Below are 24,361 nucleotides of genomic sequence, written 5' to 3'. Positions count from 1 at the left end.
TGCGTGACCAAAAAAAAAATTTAAAAAGAAAATTCTAAACTTTATTTGCCAATTCTGATAATTTATTTAACATTCCTCAACATGAAAATGGGATTAACACACCGGACCTTTAATACCCTATAATAAGGGGATCCCACAATAAGAATTCATTCAGCCAATAACATGTGATTAATATAGTTCATTCATTGGTAATAACTTGTTTTGATAATAATAATAAATATAATTAGTATTTTTAATCAGTTCATTATCATAAAAAAAAAACACATGACATTTTAAACAATTTTAAACATAGCTACTAATGTATATGACCAAGTATAATCCCATGCTCAATTATAATCCCACACTAATGTAGGCTTGAAGTAAATCCATTGTTAATACAATCGGAGTATAACCAAACCAGGGAGTTGTTATTATTATCTAATAACAACTCCCTGATCAAACAAACTAATTGTCACCAAATACAAGCCCACTGGGACTATACTAGGTCATATACGATACTAATATTGGGCCAAATTACTCCAGTAAAGCATTGTAATCAAGGTTTGTATGGTACAGTAAGTTAGATAGTATTTGGCACAAAATGACATGCATTTGTCTCTAGCCTAAATATAAATTATTAATTTAGTCTTGAGAAAGGACATAATCGTTTGTATTTATCCCCACTTTGTTCCAGAAAAATATTTCTACACAAACCATATGGTTAGAACTTTTCACAAACTTTTATCACTATCTATCTTGTTTTGTAGAAGAGTCTGTTTTACATTGTTGAATGTGAAAACAATAGGTACAGAGTTAATGAGCTTAATTAAATGCAACACATTATAATAAAAATGGCGAGATCAACACTAACTGAAAATAGAAATTACTACCATTATAATTATTTTAAAATAAATCCTATATGGTAAAACCTTAAAAATTAATTATAACCTATATCCGAGAGTCTATTTTACTTTATTGACTAAGTATGGACAATTAGATTTTAGTAAGGGATTGTTTTTTAGTATATTTTTCTTGGCCAAATAAAACCAAAAATCATAGTATCAAATAAAACAGAAAACAAAAGTCTTTTTTGACTAGAAGTGTGAAGAAATTGGTAACATGATAGATAACATAAACAAAGATACATATTTAGAGAAGTTAATCTTTCAAATTTGCCTGGCAGTGCAGTCAGCTGATGTCTTACTGAATTAATCAAAACAAATATGCAAAAAGAAAAATTAAATTCACCAATTCAATATAAAGGTACTTAAGCTGCTAGTTTTTAGTACTAATTAAAAACAAAATATTTCATTATTTAATTGTAGTGGCAATATGTAGATTTCAAAATAAGATAAGAACATACAACTGTAAGAACCCTACGGAAATCTTATCATTCCGTCACTTAACATCTTTCTGTTATTGTGTTTTCCTTTAGGATTTCTTATGATTCAAGTATATAATAAACAAAAGATTAAACATTCCAACCACACCAAGCTAGGAACATAATACAGTATTAGGCACAATCCAAATATAATGTAATCACTCTCTCACTAAACATATTGCTGTTACGGCATCTTCTTTTAGGGTTTCTTTTGATTAAATATCATAAAAACGGTAAATTAAACATTCTAGAAAAGCAATCTGGGAGCATCCTGACACAATCAAAATGGAATTTTATGATTCCACTAATCAATGTCTTCCTGTTATATCATTTTTCCTTTGAGATTTCGCTTTGTTTATCACCATTGTCTATTCTGATTTGATTAGTTTGCATTTACATGTTGTTGATAATCTATGTGAACTAAAGATCGAGATTGCCAGGCCGAGGACGATAACGGTTGTTGCTGTACGAGGTATCCTGTAAGCAGACACAAACTCTGGAGCCTGGGGAAATAAAAAAATAAATTACCTTACATTACTAAAATGTATAAGAAATTAAAAAGCACCAAATCCAAGGTACTGTAATAAACAGTTGTCATATTCATTTGATTCATGAGATGATTTGAATAGCACTGCCAAACATTGATGCAGTAGTCCAATCAGAACACTTAGGATACATATACATTTTAAAAATAAGCTTTTCGGACAAATTTACGATGGCACTCCGTCTCTAACTACTTCTTGTTTTATCATTGTGCTAATTTTAATAGGTGCAGTTAGTTAATCCTCGTACTTAACCAGCACAATAATGCAAAAATGTGTACAGTTCAACATTAAACTTACCTGCTCCAGTCTCTGAGACAAAAACCAGCGGTTTAAACGTTTGAAGATCATTGTTCAATAGGACTCTTATCTTTTGTTACGATTTCTGCAATTTTAAACTGTATAACCTCTTGTCCAAATGTCACATAATCATTTTCCTATTTCAAAAGATTATTTTTATTGTTAATGAAAACTGGTAAATCTGATAATTTACTAAAATATATTTTACATCCATCCTCAAAAAAGGTCTATTAAATTGTATGTGTTTTAAGTAATTAATTTAGGTATGTAATCACGTGTTTATCGTTTGAACCTGCTGGAAGATGAGAGCAATACCGAAGCACTGTGTAGCCTACCCTTACAAATTACCGCACAGACACAGGAAGAGAAGAGGGCAGTATGCAGTGGAGAGAGCCTAGGCCTACTCTATGGCTAATCTAGGCCTCCGGGTTATAGCGCAAATTCTTTCCAAAATTGATCAAACTAAGTTTGCTACTAAAACGATATGATAAAACGAATTACGGTCAATAACAAATTGTACTTTATAACTGATAATCCTACTTTTAGATAGTGAATAAAAACATTTACTTACTTTCTGTAATAAGAATTATTCTATCCCTCGCCATGTTGCAATTGTAAAAGAAATGGCGCCCCCAATACAGTTAAATAAGTTTTTTTCAGACAACAACATAGGCTACTACAGTATTTAAAATCATTTTAAATCATATTTACACAAACAAGTACAAACTATACAAATTTCTTTTTTTTAAAATATATATAAATAAAACAGATACAATTCTCCAACCAATGTTAACCATTTAACCATGGAGTAAATTCTTTACTCCATGATTTAACATAACTATATCAATCATTTCAATTATATATTTTAGGCCTATTGGAGAAATCTACCCACACATTTCTCGTTAACTTCGTGATGAATTAATTGACACCTCCGAGTGTGTGTGAATACATCTGTAAAGCCTGCACTGTAGAATAGGAAATCTCAATGCAGCCCTTTGTCTAAATCATGCTTATCTTGAAGCACACCACCTATTACGTAATCACATGAACACCAGTCATTACGCATTCAGCTTAATTGTCGGTAGAGCAACACTGCACCAATGGAAAGGAAATATCACAACGAACAATTGAAGGCCACGTCGTAAATTTATTGGAGAAATATTAATATTAGCAACTTTAACAATTATGTTTAAGTAACATCGTTATATAAAGTACTTAGTTTACAGTTTAGAAATAACAATTCCTGCGAAGAAGACATAGAAAATCACGATTTAAACTGACAAACTTACGCCGGTATAAACCCAGAAATGGACGTATCAGGTAGGTTACAATTACGGAATTTATTATGATCGCATTTTTTGTATTACAAAGATTTCGTACTACTGTTACTTAATTTAATAATAGAGGCATAAATAGCGCCTACGTTAAACAAACTAGGCCGCCTAAAACATCACATTTTCGGAATCGAAAAGAATTCACTTGATATTTAAAAAAAACACAACAACAAAGCAGATGGCCTTACGAAGTCAAAAGGCCTAACGCTGAGTTGAGAAGTTAAAAAAAAATCGTTTACTAGTATATTATATACACTTTTAAGAGTACACATAATGTTTGGTCAGATCGCACGAAGAGTTATGTTGTGTCTGGTTTCATTCAAGTGTTAAGACTGCTTTATATATAAACTACCACATTACGTAAGTTTTCGTAATTTTCAAGTACATTCCACTAACACCCATACAGTGTAATTACCTATGCAAACAGATTTCGCCATCTTGCGTAATGTTGTACAATACATGAAAGGAGAGACGCTTTGCCGATTTCTAAACGACGCCTTCAATTATTAAAGATAATATATTTGTTACGTTTAGGTCGGTTCTAAAGTATTATCTATGTGTTAATGATGTACAATGAATATAATAAAATACTATGTACAGTAAATTCAAGAAATAACGTTAATTATTAAGAAAAAAAAGGTAAAATGCAAAATTTAGAATGCAAGTGAAGCATACCGGAACATTCCATTTTTTAAATAGATTTTACAAACATTTTTAAATATTATTTCTTTTATACTTAATATTACAAAATCTTTTAAAAACTAAAAATTATTCTATTTAAAACCTTTAATTCTGAATATTCTTTATTTAAACAAATATTTAGGCCTACATGGTTTATACCCCTATTTAAGAAGTGGAACGCATTGTTTGAAGGACATTGTCCATTTAAATTGTTACGTCATAGATGGTCACGCTGAATAGATTTAACAAATTTAATTTCAGCTGTACATTTAAACGGTAGTAATTTGCATGGTATACATTGTCTACTGATTGTAGTACACTTTTTTTATTACGTACATGGCTATAACATAACATCCAACTGCGAATACGTAAATAAAGTACGATGTATTCATTACCATAAACAAGTACCAATTCATTCGTCTTCTTTCTCATCCGAGTTTTCAATGACAAATATTGTTGAATCCAATGTTATGTCTTTTTTTATAATAGTTAAAGATGTTAAAGACTGTCCACCAAAAACATAAAAATTGAAGATCATACATTAAATAGGCCATTTTGCAGTTATAATAAAGTTATTCACTTCTGTCAGAAACACACAATAAAAATATTATTTTATTTTTACTTATAAAAAGACAAAATTTTAATTAACCAAAAACCATTGTCTCATTGCTTTAAAATACATTTTTTCAGGAAATATTTTGTTGTCAAATCAAAGTGGATAACTATTATGTGACATTAAAATGGCATATTCAACGAAAAATGTTTCAATAATTATGTTTCCATAGGGACAATACATCTTTAATATTTTAACTATATATACAGTAAATATATATTATTATGAATTAGCAAGTTCTCCTGGAAACTGAATCAAATAGTTCGATCATACATTATTAATTTTTACCTTGTGTACTTCCATGTTTCATACGATATTTGGTGTGTATCTTTGAATAATGTAAATAGTATGTTTCGCCATGCTTTCACGGACATGGCTTCGTGCTTTAATCTGTATAATTATATTTATAGACCCATTTTATTATTTCGCAAACTTTAAATGACGTATTTTAAAAAATCGAAATGTCTTTACAATATGAGAAAAAAACATGGTAAATTTACATTTGTACCTCCATGGTACATCCAACATTATTTATGAAGACAAATACGTTTTCTTGTATTGTATTATATTGAAATGAATTTGTATCTATTCGCAGTACAATATCAATTATGTATATGATTGTTAAATTAACTAACATGTTCTTCTTTTAAACAAAGGTACCAATAATGGTTACTATATGCAAAACTACGCACAGTCTGTCCACACGAACGTCATTCAAAATGCAACGTCACAAAACTATAATGTTGTCATGGGCGCGGATGATGAACACTCGGCCGCGCGTAGACTTTCACAGGCAAATCAGACGGTAGCAAATCAAAGTCTCCAGCAGCAGCAGCAAATGCCGATACCGGTTCCAAATGGAATTATAAAAAATTCAGTTAATTTACCACATGGTATTGTGCCGCATTCAATGGAAAATAGACAGAAGCAGCAGACAATGCCACCTACGCCGCCTGGCGAGTCACGTAAGTAACTATTTCTTGATAGATGGAAAACGCCTTTTCTACAAGTTCAATAATGGTAATCGATATTTACAGTATTCCTATAATACATTGTACAGGAAGTTATCGACGATGATTGATGACACCACGACAACTGATGATTGATAATTATTGATTGATATTAATTACAGTATTGATTAAAAAGTTATTACAATTTGTTCATGAAATGATAGATCAGTAACTGCATGATTTTTATATGTATTTATTACAATATTTTATTCTATTTTAATAGAGTCGGCAGATGAAAAAGATCAAGAGGAAGACAAGAGACGTATCTTATTAAACATGATTCCTGACAATGGCATGATGTCTGGACAAACTTCGAACTCATCAAACATGGTTCTACCATCTCAATTCAACATGTTAAACATGCCCGGTCCAGTAAACGCTTCGCAGATGATGATGTTACCACAAAACAACTCACAACCTAACAGCTTTCAGCAGATTCCACATCCGGGTCCTGAATCGTCATCGTATTCTTTCAACCACCACATGGTTCATGGCATGCACCAACAGCAACTTGATGACGAATTAGACGACGAGATGTTAGAGGAGGACGATGATGACGACGACGTCCCTGGTAAGTGTTCAATGAAAGAGAGATGGTAATGCCAGTCCACTCTCCGTCGCTGTCAGTATTTAAAATTCATTTCAATTACTGTATAGGCAATATAAGTCGCCAGAAAGACTGGCTGGTGAGACTAATTTATGAATAATAATCATAAGAAGCTATATGAACATTAATGTAACCTTTCAACTCGTCAAAGGTCTAAGAAAAGTTGCAATTGAATGCGGGAGTTTTATTTTTACGGCAACGAATGTATGTGAATGTATATAGTGTCAATTCAACGGATACACTCGATTCCGGTGTTAAAGAAGAGTTTCATTCTCGGTTGGGCTTTGTCTCTTTCTTTTTTTTCTGTTAACTAAATATTTATATATCGAGAATAGTACCAATGATTTAAATACGTTTTCTTTTATTTAAGGTCCCAAAAAGAGATCAAAAAGAAGAAATAACAAACGAGCTGTATGCGACGACGACAAAGACGACCGTTACTTTGAACGTCGGAAACGGAACAATCTAGCCGCGAAGAGATCAAGAGACGCTCGTAAGATACGGGAGGAACATATCGGGATGCGGGCTAGCTTTCTTGAGAAAGAAAACGCCATGTTACATGCGCAGTTAAATACACTGAGAGAAGAATCGAACGCTCTTCGCCAATTATTGAACCAAAGATCTATGATGCCAAGCTCCCACCATCAGCTACCTCCTGTACCTGCTGTCCATCAAGGCCTACCTCCTTCGTCAGTTTCCCACCAAAACATACCACAGCAGCAATATTCCCCGTAAAGTCGCGTACATATCGTACATCAACTATCGTAGACTAATCGATACTGGAACTGATGTGATTTATTACGTATCATGTTCTAAAGCACAAATCGTGCAATATTCTGAATTGAACATTTTAAGCAGCTGAATAAATGGGTAATACATAAAGCCTTTTACATTATTAAGATTTATTTTACAACGAGTATAACGTCGTCGTGAAACGCACTACACTTGTGGTGATAAATGCTGGGATCCCACTAGCAAGGACGTAAGCGCGCCGCAAGTAATTTGACCAATCACGACGCGATGGACCATCCAAACTGTCGCTTCTGATTGGTTATCAACTCATTTGCATTGTGCCTACGTCATTGCGTTTCATCCAAACTTTATTAAAAATTAGCGATTATTATACTGTATTAGGTTTTATAAAGCAATTACGAATTAATTATGTATAAAGTTAAGTTTTCTCTGAATTATTTTAATTTCTGAAATCAATTTTACATAAATATGTTGTGTTCCTACCATGAACCAGAATGTTTTAGTTTATTGTTTATGACCAGTGATGGTTTTGTTTAGAGGTGCCCCAAAGAATTACTGTGAAAATGGATTTAAAAAAACAAACTTATATTAAACTTTATGTAATCCATTTAATTTGCAAGAAGGTTATTAAATCACAAAAAGATGATTTATTGTAAAGATTGTGAAATAGGGATTAGTTTTAAAAAATTTCTTTTAAAATTGAAAAGCACAATGCATATACTGTATATTGCAGCATACATGCCAAGCAAAAAAGAATACAGCAGTAGTCAAATTCATTTGGTGTAGATGATTACAATAATAGGCTTATTTTGATGCACCCACTGGACACATTCTGAAGTACAAGTTGCATTGTATTCAGGTCTGCCCAACAGGTTTAAATGGTCAACTAGTGGTTTATCCACAATTTGGCCAGTAACTATCATAAGTTTTATAATACAACATCTTATGTGTACCACATGTGGTGCCTGTGTCATGGAATGTTGGGTCAAAGGTTAGGTTATTATAATATGCGTTACATGTAAAACACATGTGATGCTGTATTATGGAATCTTCCTGATACTGCAGAAATCTAGATACAGTATCAAGATTTTTTTTTTGAAGATTGCTTTTGAAGAATAGACTAGAAATAATAATTATAAAATCCTGATCAATTTGAACTATATTGTGGTATTAAGGATAGCACACATCTAAAAGCAATTACTGTACAACAAATAACCGATTCCATGTTTTTTTTATTTGCAACATAGGATAAATTTGTTGTTTGCGGTACTTTATTCAATAGAAATAGACCCTTTAGGACAGACCATTCTTTTTAATTAGCTCACTTGATTTATTTAAAAGAAGACAACATGCACAGGTTACAGATAAATTTCACTTATCAACAAGATCAAATACAAATTATCGTCTAAATCAATTGGATTATTCAATAATGATGTCATTATTTCTGACTTTTAAAAAGACAAAATTGATCCAAATAATCATATACAGATATGCAATTTAATGTACATCGATTTCAAGACTAATGAATTAAATAATCAAACACGCGTAATTTCCGATTTCACGACTCTGAATTACAGACTTATTTATTACAATGAATAAAATATTTATTCCCGAATGAAAACTCTAAGATAGTTGTACAAGAGTTTGCAAATCCCAACAATTTAATAATTAGGGAACTATATAATAGAACAGACCACTTTCCCTATTTATTCATATACTGTAGTAGCATAGCAGTCAAAACTGTACAGCTATATTTTTACCATTAAGAAGTTAATTTTTTTTTTCGATTTCTATTATAAAAACTTGTTTTCCCATACTTGTGTATTTACGATTCACTGTTCAATCGTCTTCAAACAGATTGTCATCTTGTTCTAAACCAGCAAATTTATTCTTCTGAGCAAAATCCTTTGAAAAAAGAAGACATACAAAAATTAGAAAATCGTACATAAAACAAAGTTTACCAAAACCAGACATTTCTCGAGGTCCAAAATGGTCCCAAATTCTATTTTACCATTTTTTACCATTAAAAACACTTTCGATTCAATTTTCTGGAAAACCAGACCTATTAGCCTAGCCCAATTATTTGTGTATTATTTATTATTATTCTAATTTTGTTGTTAAATATGCTATTTTAATGTCACATAGTAGTTATTCACTTTGCAAAAAATACCTAAATTGTCTGTCAGACAAATGGTGTTTGGTTAATTAACCATTTCTTTTGTTGTTTTTTTTTTCTAAAGAAGTGAATAACTTTATTAAAATTGCAAAATGGCCTATTCAAAGTCTGATGTCATTAATCTTAATTTTTCGTGTTTTTGGGGGAAAATACATCTTAAAGTGGCCGATATGCATCCAACTCATTTTTATTGTACTTTGAATTGAAGTAGATACTAAATAAAAATATTTAAAACATATCTTACTGGTGCCGATTTTTCTTCATATTTTGGGATTTCTCTTGGTTTTCTGACTTTTTCAGTTTTTTTCTGAATCTCCCGAGTCTGATCCCTATGTGGTGGTTTTCTATCACTCATGTTGCGGTCATTTCGATCGCGGTCATTGCGATCGCGGTCATTGCGATCTCTATCATTGCGATCTCTACCTCTGCCTTGTGGTGGCCTATAATCTAAAAAACATATACGAATGAAATATAGTGTAGTTTATATATATACATAGGCAATGTGTGCCCAGATATGGGAAATTAATTATAAATAAATATGGTAAATATGAGAATAAGAAAAATAACCTGTAAAATTGACAGAGATTGTCATTCAAACTAGGAATCTCTGCTTAATTTGAAACACCTCACTATTAGACCACTGGGGATTTCATGGTATTGTTCAAATCAGACTCTTTACATATATTATATGTTTATCAAATACCTTTCCTTTGCCCTGAACTTGAAGAATTTGATGTTGGTGCAGGGGCTGTTTCCGATTTTGGTGAGGTTACACCTTCACTTCGACGTGCCCAAACATTTTCTTTTGGTGCTGGAGCAGGTACTAGCACCTTAGAAGGATCTTCTTTCCTAGGGGGTGGGGAAGTCGGCGATTTTGGGGAAAGGGGTTGATCATCCTTCTTCGATTCATCATCTGACCTTTCACTCTCCCTCCTTAGCATAACTTTTAAAGAAGAAAAAAATTGCATATCAAATATTACATTAGAATTAAAGTTTATTTTATTTTAAACCAAAATAACAAAAGTCTACTATACTTAGAAATTTTGGCAAACCAGATATTTTGAGAGAATTTAAAAATAATTTTATCAGAAAGAAACAAATCAAACCTGGCTTTGGTCCTTTTCCAGTTGAACTTGAACTGCTATGCCTTGTTCGACCTTCGTCATTTGACCTTTCACTATCTCGTCGTGGTCTCTCCCGATTTATTTGTCTGGAATGAAATAGATTGTATTATATTGTTATTGAATATTTTGTATCTGTTACTTTAAGAATATTAGCAATCAGATGAACAAGTACAACATAACTGATTATTTTATTTAGTAAGTAAAGTACAGGGTGTTTTTTTTTGCCGGACTTAAATTGTAAATTTATACATTTATGTTTTTTTTATACCCAAAACAATAAATGTTTTACCGGTTTCGTCTTGATTCTTCTACTTCTGCCTTTTCCGATTCTTGTTCTCGCCTTAATCTTTCTTCTATTTGCCTCTCTTTAGCGGCCGTGTCAACTGGCTTAGCACCACCAAATATTGAAGATTGGCTTGGTTTCGCTTCAGGCTGCTTAGGAGGAGCCGCAGGTGTTTCAATTGGTTGTGTTCTTGGTTTTAAAACTAATTTTTTTCTCTCTCGTACAGGTTCTAATTTAGAATAATAGTTTAACAATGTTCACTAAATGTATTATATAAATTTATGTTTTCAATAATTAAAATTTATGTTAAGATCTAATAAACGTTGGACTTTCTCACTTGAAATGTTGATGCTCCATTCATCTAATTCAATCTAACACTCCAATTGTAAAGAATAATACATTTATGAGGGTAACAATGAGTTTTAATAGAGAGCTTTCACAGGAGCACGTAAATGTTAACTTTAACGCTATTTCCCAACATGCAACGCATAAGCTCCACCCACTTGGTAAACAAATCGATCTGTGCGAGCACAAGCATTACAAACAACTTTAATTACGTGTCTAGAACCTTATTTCTGAAAAATAGTGTCAGAATGGTATCGAAACATGGAAGAATCATTAAATTCTGTAAGATAATTATGAAAACAAATGGCAAATTTAAAGTTATGTTTTTAATTAAGCCAAACAATAAATGCAACTGTTCGCTGAACTACGCTGTTATGCAGATGAGTAGAATGTTGACATCATCCGTTAACGTTACGTGTGAAAGCTTCCTAATGTCACAGCACTTACCATCACTAGGTGCATCCTGATATCCACCGTCTCTATCACCATAGCCACGACTACCTATTTACATTAAATAACAAGCTTCTAAAATGTAAGTACAGTACACTAGGGAGATCCTTCATGGGAAGTGAATCCCAATGTTTTTTTGGTCATTTGAATACTTAAATCTGAAGTGTGGAATGAAGATTAAACCCCAAGCAATAGGTGTAAATACCTCATTTAATATCCACTACAGCAAAGGCATTAAATATCTTTCCAGCCACTACTCTAACAATCCTTTTAATACTATCAAGCATTCTTTTCATTGTTTTAAACCCCGCAAGCAACCCTAACCCTTCTGTATTTATTTATATATATATATATTAGTTGTTTATTATTATTTTTTTACATTTATTCCTCATCTCCACCTGAAGTTCTTTGTTCACGATCAGTATTCTTTCTTTCCTCATAGACTTAATTTCGCTTCTATTTTTCCTTCAATTATGAGAGATCTGTTTAATCTTATCACATGGACAGTTCTTTTCTATTTCATATTTTTAATGTGTTTTATGTATTGTTAATGCCACAATTACCTTGGTCGTCAAACCCTCTTCTGTCTCGTTCATAACCATCTCTTCCATAACCTTGATCCCGACCGAAATTCCTATCGTTTCTGTAGCCCCTATCACGTCCATAGCTCCTGTTCCCACCATACCCGCCATCTCCTCCGTAACCTCTATCACCGCCATATCGGTCCCTATTATATCCCTGGTCTCTGCTTCCATAACCTGAAAAGAAATTTGTTTTACATTAATAATACAAAGCAAAAGGACAAAATTCTGAAAAGTAAAAATACAATGCGTCCAAAACCAGCCATTCTACAGGGATGTAGAACTTGGAAAAGTCTAGGGACGGGAGTTAACAATCTCGGGGTGGGTAGGACGAACTGTCATAAAGTGGTTTTGGATGGGTGTTGTGTTAGGGTGGAAGGCTTTAAAATAAGCTTTAGACTTGGTGGAAGACTCCGCTCACTTCCAACCAGCAAAATTACATTACATATTAAAGGATAGTACTGTAGTCCAAAATGTGAACATTTAGACTGTAAACAAATGTTGGTTTTTGTTACCAGTTTTCAGATTATGATTAAAACAAATCTTGTTTATTTAAACTATAGAATAATTTCAATCAATTTTTCAGTCTAAGGAACATTTTCTAAGTTATGGAAAATTGTTTCAATAAATAAAATTGCACCTTTAGGTAACTAAAAGCACTAAACAAATATTTATATATATATCATAATAAAACTACTAATAAATAATAATGTAAATATTCACTAAAAAAAATCGTTTGTAGGATTGATTTTTAGATGGTTTTTCAATGGCTAGTTATGTTACCGTCATAACCACGATCTCGATAATAACGATCACCACCATTACCATATTCATTCCTATAACCATTGTCTCTGTAACCTGAAAATTACACCAAAAACCTATAATTATAATTAGCAAGTACAGTAGAAGCTCTACTAAGGGACACCTTCATACCCAACTGTCCCCTTAATCAGGCCCCAGGTCTTTTGAAAACTATAGGTGTGCAACAAATTGCATTCCTCAATATATTCAGGGATGCTGTAGGTGTGCCGTTTGTATTTTGGTGTGTAGAAGTTTACCAAATTTAAGCGTGTTGTAAATCGCACACCTCAAGGGCAGTTTAGGAGTGTGTTAGGTGAGTGGTCGCACTCACTTGCCTTAAAAGACAAGGCCTGCATAATCAGTCACCTGAATAGGGATTGGCCAAAGTGTTAAACATTACTCCCCATTCTTTTCACATTAGAGGTGTTCCCTAAATAGGCATGTCCTAAAGGAGGTGTTCAACTCTGTACTATTAATATTTGACACTATCTCTATTACATGATTCAGTTAAATGTTATTCATATTTTATGAGGGATTCTACTCTATATGTATTATTCAGTTCACATTTTTCAGTTTCAAAGGGCAAATTTTTTTCTATAAATAATCTAAAGGGCAACATCCTAAATGTTTGTTTGACCTATTATAAACTCAAGCCCCTAGACACCTCTGAAGTAAAAAAATTTAATAATCAATTTCATAGAAATTAAAAATTTTTACCATCTCCGTCATAACCACGATCGTAGCCACGGTCATAGCCGCCACCACTACCCCTGTCTCTATTATAACCACCTCGATTGTCATACCGACGATCGTCCCTATATCCGTCTCTATAACCTGTATAACCAAATTTGGTAATAGTCAATACCTATTAAAAAATATAGGTTGTTCCCAATAATATGCTGTACCGCACTCTCAGTTTACTTGGCACACTACGAGATATTGATAAGGTGAATCCAATAAAATGTAAAAACCAAATGAAAATTATAGATTTGTTCAAGTCTATAATATATAAATTGTGGAGTTTTGAGAAGGTTAAGGTCATAAAAAGAAACACAAATTAAATATAAATTAACTATTAATCTGCCCGAGACGCAGGCACTCTAGTAAAAATACTTAAATTAGAAATTAAATTGCACTGATGAAGGGCTAGTGTTGCGCGAAAGCTCTGCTGATTTTTCTGGCTGTTTTACTTTATCATTTTGATTTAGGTTTTTGCTTTATTTTTTTGTAGTTCCATTGAGATACAGTCACTGACACCCATAGCATTGTCATTTTTTCAATAATTTGCCTTTGGATTTAAATTAAAAATTAATATAGTATTACCATCTCCATCGCTACGGTCAAAGCCGCCACCACCCCTGTCTCTATTATAACCACCACGACTTTCATACGGACGATCATCCCTAAATCCACCTCGTGAAGGGCCTGTCAAATATCAAAAATAAATAAATTAAAGTACATTGCAATAAAACAAAGCAAATTTTATTAAACATAGTGAAATAAATTCAGATGATTCCCATCGCTTGCAAACTTATTTCCATTGTGGCCCTTAAGGATGAAATAGGTACAGAATATAGTTAAATAAAATTAGACAATTACAATTAACTATAACATATGTATTAAATAATGTTACAATTATGTTATTGGCAGTAATGACTTTACTCTAGATTTCCACATAAAAATGCCACACCTAATCAAATACAACATTGTCACGGATTTGCATTCAAAGTGCATGTAACCTGGTCAATGTCAGTAAATTAAAACAATATAAATACAAACCGTCATCATAGCTGTCGGCACTTGCTGTAGGTCTATCCCATGATCCCTCACTTCGACCTGCCCGCTCTATGAAAAATAAATCAAAACTAGCAAGGATTTTGAATTGAAAAGTACAAATGTAATATGTAACAACTCACTACATCAGAGCATCATACTAAACAGATAAACTAAAACCTGATTCTCTGTACTGTATCTTTAATCTCCAGTCCAGTATCATAGCCGAATTCAGAGATACAGCCTGTATGTGTGTCACATGTAAATTCTTTTGTTAAGGTTCAGCATCATACTGTATAACATTGTTATAAATCAGCTTTTCATAGTATTTATCAGTTATTAACAAAAATGATAATGAAGAACTTACCATCCTCGCCACCTGAAAAATATAAAAAATATAAAGAGTATTAACAATTGATATTTGTTATATTTGTTAAATGATCAATGTATAGTGAATCACTGATGAACGAAAAGGTTGTCACAACATATAAGGTACAAACTAATTACAATTTCATGATATGCTATTGCATTAGTGGCAGACTGACTATACCTAGCATATAAGTTCCTAAGTAATAGTTTGACATGTAAACGTATTATTCGTCTTCAGTTGAGGAAACTTTGATGAACTCATGGTAGCCACAGTGCAGTGCCCACCATGATCAACACACTGGGAGACCATCCTCTAGTTCACTACACTACTTTTTGACAAGTTTACCAAGTTTTTTGTATCGTTTTGATTTTATATACATAGAGGACCAGCGCCTTTACTTCCAAAATATGAGCCAATTCCTAAGGATACAAGCAATATGGCATAGACAATTCTTGAACCCATGCCACTCACATGCTAGCATAATTTCCATATCATTACGCCATAAGGAAGTTTAAATGATTTAAATAACCTACCCCTACCACCGTATCCTCCCCCATCTCTTTTCCTCCAATCCGAACTTCTATCTTCTCGATTACCATCTCCTTGCTGACCTGCTAGATCGACACGTATTCGCCGGTTTCGCAAATTTTCATTGCTAAGTTTAAGCGCTGCCATAAGAGACTCCATATCACCGATTTCAGCGTAACCGAAACCCTTCAAACGACCTCCGTCGCCATCTCGAAGCAAACGGACTTGCGTTACCTTGAAAGAGAATATTAAATTTAACAGTTTATCAAAAATATGGATTTCTACTTAGATTGAAATTTTAACATATTTGATGTGCAATAAAGTGCATGAAAGTTTTGTTCAAAAAGTAGGTCAGGGCCCATGGATGTACTTCACATGCAACGCAAGTAATTTAACAATCATAAGCGACAGTTCAGATAATACATTACTTGTGAATAGTAAAATTACTTAAAGGTTGCATGTGCAGTACGCCAATGTACTGTATGTTCTTGCACTTTCCATAGTGTGGACCAAGTTTTAGTGAATAAATCATGTTTATGTTCTTGCGCTTTTCCATAGTGTGGACCAAGTTTTAGTGAATTAATCATGTCTATGTTCTTGTTTTCCAGAGTGTGGACCAAGCTTTAGTGAATAAATCATGTTTATGTTCTTGTGCTTTTCCATAGTGTGGACCAAGCTTTAGTGAATAAATCATGTTTATGTTATTGCGCTTTTTCATAGTGTGGACCAAGCTTTAGTGAATAGCGAATAAATATTCAATGTTTGGCAAATTTAGTACTTCATAAGGGTGTATTATTTGTTTTAGAGTTAGTTGTGGTTGGAGAGACACACCCTAGCAATATTGGTCACTTTCTTATTTTATAATCACACATCAAAAGAAATTAAAAACAAATCAAGGTCGCTGAATTGACAAAGGATTTAAAAACCTTGATATACTTACATTACATCCTCTAAAGAATGCTACAATATCATCTTCTTCAACGTCGTATGGCAGATTTCCAATAAACACTGTATAGGGAGGTTTATCTGGAAGCATGCTTTTGTCAATTTCAACTGGCTGGGCACTCCTTGGTGCTGTAGGCAGTGAAGACCTATTAATCATCGATTTTTTATAGCTTTCATCAGCCCATTCACCACCTAAAATGTAACATAATAATTGATCAACATTATAAACTAACATTTTGAAATAATCAATCCAGTATCAATTGGCTTACCTTTACAATAATACTGTAATACACAATATTTAAAAGTTAAACAATTTTTTTAAATGCACATTTTTTTAACCAGAAGTAGAGCCTGTTTCTGCTGAAAATGTTTAGTAATTTGTTACATGACGTTTACAAAAAGAACTTACCATTATCATCTATGTCTTCTGAAGCATCAGCCCAAGACTTCTGGCTGAGGACATAGCTACTACCAGGGGCATTGCTACTTTCACTTCCAAGGAATTCATTCAAATTCAACTTCTTCCCCTTCACCTTTCCTTTCTTTTTACCTACTGTATGAAGATAGTGTCAGAATTACAATAAAAGAAAACAAACCACCATGTAGCATACATAATTGAACCATAGGTCTCCATGATTGAACCAGGCAAGAGTTAGATTAATTTAACTCTTCCCTGATTGAACATAGTGGCTAGAGAGCTAGTATCAGCTTCCTGGTTGATACAGCCCCAGTAAATTACATTGAAATGGGCTAATGATTATTAAGAAGTTTATACAGTACATTAGTGTCTAAAAAATGGTAAATTGATGTAATATTAGTGGATTTTTTTTGTATAACAATCTGGAGATTGATTGAGGTTTTAAGGTTGATGTCCATCACATCACTACGTGATTGGTTAAATTACATTGCGCTTACGTCCTACTTGCATTCTAGTGCCCTATTGGGAACAAAACTTTAATAAATATTGGGAAACTCCCGTCTCATATGTGATCATAATAATTAATATTATTATAATTACTGGATTAATGTATGGTAGAGAGGTCACTCATCATATAGGATATCTAGGGTTTGTGCCAAATCAATGAATTTGTTAGAAAATTGATGATAGACAGCCTACAATAAAATAAAAAACTTTGCTTGACTTTAACTTTCTCTGCATGGTGGATGCAGTGAGAGGTAACGGGACGATTCGGCCCTGAGACGATTCGGCCCGGGACGATTCGGCCCTGGGACGATTCGGCCCGGGACTATTCGGCCCGGGACGATTCGGCCCTGAGACGATTCGGCACACTTACATTTATCGGCTTTGATATGCATTTATAATCATAAAATAAGCTTTTTTCCCCAAACTTTATTTTCAGAGTGACTATGGGGTAGCACTACTAGTGATAAAGATGTAATAAAGCAAACATTTTGAAAACATTGTCAAAAATAATCATTTTTTAGTCACGCGAACGATGTAAACAAGTTACGCCCTCTGTTGGCCGCTTGGCGAATGCACGAAATAAACAAGGTTTTCGAAGTAATAAATTGAATATAAAATCACGTTTTTTTAGTAATTTATTATATATATTATATCAACTTTGTCAATATCAATAAAATACGGATTGTTAAACACCTTTAAAAACTTGATAAATAAAAAAAAAATGAATATGAATTTGGTCTAAAGTGAGACGTTTCGGCCCACAAAGTGGGATGTTTCGGCCCAAAAGTGGGCCGAATCGTCCCACCAAAAGTGGGCCGAATAGTCCCGGGCCGAATCGTCTCAGGGCCGAATCGTCCCTGAACCCAGTGAGACTGGGGGAGAGAGTGTGTACACATTTTGACATTTATTAATTCAATTCATTCATGATGGTCTTTACTTTATTTAATTAATGTTACAGTATTCTTTAAGTTCACAAACTGACAAGAAGCAAGACTAAGATTTTTCAGACTATTTATAGTTTTGTGAGTATAGGTCTAGGCTGAGTTTACGATCTGAGCGAATATTGTGCCAAACCTGGACACGTTGACCGCCCTGATGTGTGCACTGTGTGTGTTTGTGCTGCTGGCTGTAAATTATCGACAGGCTGGCCCACAATAAATACCGTGATCTACTATTTATCAGGTACAATTGCTAAAATCGTTATGACACACATCGAAAGTACAATTGTATTGCAACGTCAAATGAAATCAGAATAGTTTTAATAGCTACAAAATGTAAAAATAATAGAAAAATAAATCAAAAACCTTACCCGCGGAAGCCATATTGGATATTTCCAGCATGCGTGAGATTTGTCCTTTCCTTCCCAGAGTTCCACAGTTGTTTGATGTTGCCGCTCCATATTCGATTAATATTTTTGTCAAAAAAATCACTTGATGAAAATAATGATTTATTAAACAATTTCTGAAATAATCTTAAAAGGAAAATATTTAATCAAAACTATGAAAAAAATATATTAATGATATTTGTAGACAAGTCTGTATGCCTATATATAAAATAAGGTGTAATTGTAGTACATTAAAAACCGTAAAAAATAGACACTGAATTAAAAAAAAATTATATTAATCCTAAAACGACATTCATAAACAGAAACATAGACCTATTAATCGATGAATTACATTGCATACATACTAGGCTAGATTATAAACTTTAAACTCTAAAAGTAATTAATTGCAAAAATTCATTTTTTAAAAACATATTTTTATATAGAAAAATATATTTTTTTAAATGAAGTTATACCAATCAAGACACAACTTTTCCAAAGAGAAATGCATTTTCTTCATTTTCACTGAACGTATTTTCAAAAGTACCAGTCGCACTCGCTAATAAAAATATTTATCTAACTGTGGCACGCACTCATTTACAAATACTGTAACATGTATTTTTGAATTGCTCATGCGCTGCTCCAATTAAGTTTCACATCACAAAGTTATGTAATATCACTAAATTAATTGGAGCTCATTACTACTCTAAATGTAAAACACATGATAAACAATAACAAATACTAAATAAGTATAATTATTTATGCATTTACGGCGTTTCATAAAAATTGTACTATAGCGACGGTGACGCTGTTTAATTCATTTTTTGTCAATATAATAGGCGGTGGTGTGTTGTGTAAATACTAATTTCTAAAAACCTCCATCTACACGCTCAAAATGGTAACTATTATTCATTTATTGTAACAGGCTTATATAATTAATGTTTGATCTTTACATTTTATGAATATTCACTGGATCTATGACTACCTATTGGGTTTATTTTGGCTACCTAGCTAGGCCTAGGCCTTTTATTTTAGAGGAAGCCTCTCTACTACACACTAGCGCCTAGGCCCTAGCTCCTACTCAGGCACACTGAGTCTAAATCCAGGACCAAGACTACGGCCCGGGTCTAGGCCTAGGCTCTACTTTTTGATCTCAGAATTGACGACTTAGGCTGGCACCTTGACGCAGGTCCTTGTTGTAGGAGGCTAGTAATTATTTAACTCAATAATAACAACAATCGTAACAATTTAATTCCATTTTCCTTGTTTGATTTGTTTGTTTGTATTTTCTTTCAACAGTCTGGGGATCTTGGTTTGAATGAACATCATCATGAAGTGGTTGTTAATTATATGAGATTTGCTCGTTACCTTAGAACTCAGAACCTGAAGGCTGTGGACTCAGGATTTCAAGATTTAAAAGATAGCCGGTAATTTCTTGTTTTTTATTCTTCTTTATTAACAATAATTTTCATTTGTATAGCACCCTAATAAGAATAGCTGTAAAAGGATCTTTATAAAACTAAAAATTAGTTTGATAAAATCTAAAAACCATTAAACTTTGCTTTCACAAGGCTGTATGGTAGATAGTCATTTCTAGTACAAGATACAATGAAGTCAACTTTATTGTCAAAATCTTTACAATTTTGAAATATGTTTTGTACCATAGTACAATAATTAAATAATACAATGTGATAAATATTTATATAAATTATAATACAAGGAAGTTACTTATCTTTTAAAGTTTTGATTAAATAAATGTCATGCTATGTACAGTGTTCAGAATCTGAAACGGTTTGAGGATAAATTTTGCTGTGTCAAATTAGCCCTTCCTGATCTGCTAATACCATGCTAATATAGCCAATACATACAGCAAGAATTTTACCCCAGGAACCTAAAATAGGATACCCGACTCATCCCATCATACCCTTCTTTCCTTTTGATGAATAGATTGACTGAGGACACCTTTACAGCTGATGAAGTAACTGACATGTTGGATGGCCTTCAGGTTGTGCTGCGTGGAGAAGTTGAGACAGAACTTATCAACAACACCCATACAAATGTTCTTCTGCTGAGACAGCTATTTCAACAGGCAGAAAAATGGCATTTACTTCTGCAAGCCAACATCTCAGAATTAGAAAACAGGTGACATCTTCTAGACCAAAATTACATTACTTGTGGAAATTGAATGAACACTGTATTAACATTGTATTGTATGTAAACAAAAAACCTGGCAAATTGCCAAGGTTATAAAGTCATCCAGACTGATATATCTTCTCTGCTATAATACCATCTTGACAAATAGATACCATGGTTACTGTGTTGGGGTGTTTACAATTGCTTTATTTGTGAATAATATAAATATGCATGTTGATTTTAATTTGTAGGGAATTGATAGACATGATTGCAGACTTTGAGGACCTGGAATTTTCTGGAAAAGCGGTAAGACTTGCTATATCCTTTACTTGTTATGCTTTCATAAAAATATTTTGTTGCATTAATAAAATAATGCTTGTGACAGGCCTGTGTACATTGGTCCATGGAGGTATAAAATTATCCATGATTGGTCTGTGAGCATACAGATTGATTTGTCAACTACTGCGATTGTTTTGCAGGCATCCTCAAAACCGACCTTTGAAATGAGAAAGTTGAATCCATTGGAAGGTGGAGGAGTGCAGCTACTGCAGAATGAGATTGACAGACTAACAGCAGAAAATGAGAAGTTGAAAACAAGGCTGCAACAAGTTGAAGCAAAGGTTAACGAAATTGATATTTTAAAAAGTGTTTTGTTTTTCCTCTCTCTCTCTTTAGTGCTATATCTATCCGCAATTTTTACACATGGTGTTCCATGCCCTAAAATTAAGTGCTGAACTTAACCTAATATTCTATCCATGCTAAAATCTATAGGGGATGAGGTGATACAGAACTTAGAATGCCATGTTTTGACAATTTGAATGCCCTTAGTATACTACTTTTCCAAATCTCATTATCTCTGTTCACTACCAGTGGCAACCCCTCAGGCGCTTAAAAAAAATACTTAAAAAGTAAGCACAAGTTGCTGATACTTAACTACTCTTTCTCATATCAGAACTTTTTTTTTTTAATAGGCATCTGATGCTTTCAGTGATAAGTCAAAGTTAGAGTCTGATTTACGAAAGACACAAGATGAACTTGGAGCGGCACGAAACCAAAGTCATCATCAACCGTATGATACAAGTAGTCTACAAGATCAGATAAATGCTGCCCAATCAGAAATGGAGAAGGTAATTATTAGGAATAAACCACAGATTTGGATGATGGAGATTATGGAGATCGGACTTTCATTTCTGTTGAACCTAGGCTCTTGAACAATCTACCTTTTAGACACTCATCAGCAGCTCCAGGGCACTACGATGACATTGGAATGGCACTAAGTGGATGGAATGATTGATTGAACTTTGTAAAGGCCAAAATGTATATCATATATATCATGTAATTTGTAACTAGCAATTTGGCCTCTGGCCACGAGATGTTACATTTAGATGTATGTTTTTAATTTAACTGAATAAAAAGTGATATATACCTGTCTGCAATAACATCTTATCTAAATTGAGAGGTAGTTAGATGCTCCAGGGGTTTTTACCTAAACAGTATAATGTCCGTTTGCATTCAATTTACAGTACTCATACAGTACTTATATAAATAATAAATCTGTCTACATTTTTTTTCAGAATAAGATTTTAAGTTCTGCTAAAGCTGACAGTCTCCAGGGTGACCTAGCAGATACAGCTCACAAACTGCTGGCGGTGCAAGAGCAATTAAGGATGACAGAAAAGGTACCACACTCTTTATTATAGACCTTTTAAATTTTTGTTCAAATTACAGGATGGGAAACCCTGTATTCTATACCATTTCTTGTGTGAGACATTGTATGAACTAAAACATTAACGTTATTTTCTGTTCCAGGAACTTGATAAGAAATTCAGTCAAACAGGAGCATACAAGAACTTGAAGAGTATGCTGCAAAACAAGAACAAGACAATTAAAGAACTAAGAGAGAAGCTAAAACAGTTTGAGTCTGATGATTAACAACACCGCGGCAATGGCAGACTGCAATAGAGAGATCTTAAACTTAAGCGTAGGCTGTTAAACCATTCCTAGCGATAGCAAAAAGAAGCCTACAGAAACCAGTATCTCAGGCTTCAAATTCGAAGCCTACTCATGGAGGTATACCTCCATGGCCTATTCGCTGAATTTTATGTACTTATTGTTATTTATTATTTTGTACTTATAGTTATATTCGTAAAAGATTACAAGTTTAATCTAGATATGTATGGTTCTTTAAACATTTGTCTAATTAAAATATACCTTGAATGATTTTATATAAATTTAGTTTGACACTAGCAAGATGAGACTGTAAATGCACACTTTATCTTTTTTTTCACAATTTAATATTACAATCACATACATGTTAATGGAAATAGTGTAGAATAATCAATGTGCGTAGAAATAGGGTATTCTGTAGACTTGTGTACTCCAGTGCTACCTCTCTCCTACCTCTTTCCTTTCAATCTGAATATATTATGTATTCTGAAGGTGTTTTATTTTATATTTCATACATCTTTTTTTTATTCATAAATGTGAGATAATAAGTCTTTTTAAACATTTTGTTTCTAGATACTTTTCGAATGATTAACTCGTTTACTGTATATGTTTTCTATAAATCATCTATTGCTCTGTAATGCACAGTTCTCGAAACCATTGTGCCCAAATGCTTTCAAATCGCTGATAGAGTAAAACGACAAGTTTACACACGTTATACACATTCTGTTTCTCAGTGAGTTCTTGCTCTTTTGTAAAACTTTTGCTTGCTAGTTCTATGGGATATAATGAATAAGAGTATTTTATAACAACCAACTACTACAACTACCAATGCGTTATTAAGCTGATATCAAACAAAAAAATGCCGTTGATGGATGTAGATGTAGATGGTTATATCCCTATATATATATCATGTTCCGAATATGAGCACTGTTTCAATAATTTGACAGTAGGATTTACATATACAGTATATATGTCCCTGGTTATATTATGCACTATATGACATTCATGTTTGACGACCTTGAGCGACTTTTACAGCTAGTTATTTTTTGCTCTTCGTACACATAAAATGTATGTATATGTATTTGTATGTATACAAAATTTAATATTAATACATTTTAAACTGCTATATTCGAGTCACTGAGTTTTGATGGTAAATTACTGTATTAAGTTTACGGTGATGGTGGTTGCTTCAAATTCGACTTTGCGTCATGAAGGAAAAGAGCGGATATGAGTTCTGTCTCAAACTATATCGATAATGTGGAAGGAAACTTAACTAACACTACTGAATTGTGTAACAATGAGAGGAATATACAAGAAGACGCCTCCTTAACCCCTCACCAATCAACTAACCAACAACGTTTGGCCTACCATGCTATCTACGTCAAGTCATCTTTTACAAAGCTACTTTATATAAATCGTTCGTTCACATCGTGTAAATATCGGCAAGGGTTCGAGGCCG

General features: G+C 33.1%; 3 protein-coding genes and 1 long non-coding RNA gene across 4 annotated transcripts; 2 read left to right on the top strand and 2 right to left on the bottom strand.

The window, feature by feature from the left end:
* Positions 1-19: 19 nt before the first annotated feature.
* LOC144852867 (uncharacterized) lies at positions 20-2,826 on the bottom strand. The gene is made up of 3 exons (XR_013614351.1): positions 2,774-2,826; positions 2,203-2,339; positions 20-1,863 (listed from the first exon to the last, which is right to left on the bottom strand). It is a non-coding gene; the product is annotated as an uncharacterized LOC144852867 (long non-coding RNA).
* A 387-nt stretch (positions 2,827-3,213) lies between these two features.
* On the top strand, positions 3,214-7,685 carry LOC144839484 (uncharacterized). Its single transcript, XM_078694863.1, has 4 exons — positions 3,214-3,522; positions 5,487-5,795; positions 6,064-6,411; positions 6,818-7,685. Exons 1-4 carry the CDS (start codon positions 3,510-3,512, stop codon positions 7,180-7,182), a joined length of 1,035 nt encoding a protein of 344 aa, XP_078550989.1. The 5' UTR covers positions 3,214-3,509; the 3' UTR covers positions 7,183-7,685.
* Positions 7,686-8,678: 993 nt separating this feature from the next.
* On the bottom strand, positions 8,679-18,901 carry LOC144846938 (eukaryotic translation initiation factor 4B-like). Its single transcript, XM_078703589.1, has 16 exons — positions 18,811-18,901; positions 16,986-17,129; positions 16,572-16,768; positions 15,583-15,865; positions 15,101-15,112; positions 14,740-14,805; positions 14,284-14,385; positions 13,678-13,794; positions 12,943-13,017; positions 12,142-12,336; positions 11,576-11,629; positions 10,790-11,012; positions 10,483-10,586; positions 10,080-10,319; positions 9,621-9,823; positions 8,679-9,105 (listed from the first exon to the last, which is right to left on the bottom strand). Exons 1-16 carry the CDS (start codon positions 18,839-18,841, stop codon positions 9,040-9,042), a joined length of 2,112 nt encoding a protein of 703 aa, XP_078559715.1. The 5' UTR covers positions 18,842-18,901; the 3' UTR covers positions 8,679-9,039.
* A 727-nt stretch (positions 18,902-19,628) lies between these two features.
* LOC144852859 (leucine zipper transcription factor-like protein 1) lies at positions 19,629-24,035 on the top strand. Its single transcript, XM_078710889.1, has 8 exons — positions 19,629-19,720; positions 20,122-20,249; positions 20,770-20,964; positions 21,207-21,261; positions 21,435-21,575; positions 21,927-22,082; positions 22,530-22,634; positions 22,765-24,035. The coding sequence occupies exons 1-8, from the start codon at positions 19,718-19,720 to the stop codon at positions 22,885-22,887; spliced, it is 906 nt and encodes a 301-aa protein (XP_078567015.1). The 5' UTR covers positions 19,629-19,717; the 3' UTR covers positions 22,888-24,035.
* The last annotated feature ends 326 nt before the right edge of the window (positions 24,036-24,361 follow it).

The sequence above is a fragment of the Antedon bifida genome, chromosome 1 (assembly GCF_963402885.1).
Source record: "Antedon bifida chromosome 1, ecAntBifi1.1, whole genome shotgun sequence".
NCBI lineage: Eukaryota > Metazoa > Echinodermata > Crinoidea > Comatulida > Antedonidae > Antedon > Antedon bifida.
This window is presented reverse-complemented; position numbering and strand designations above follow the sequence as displayed.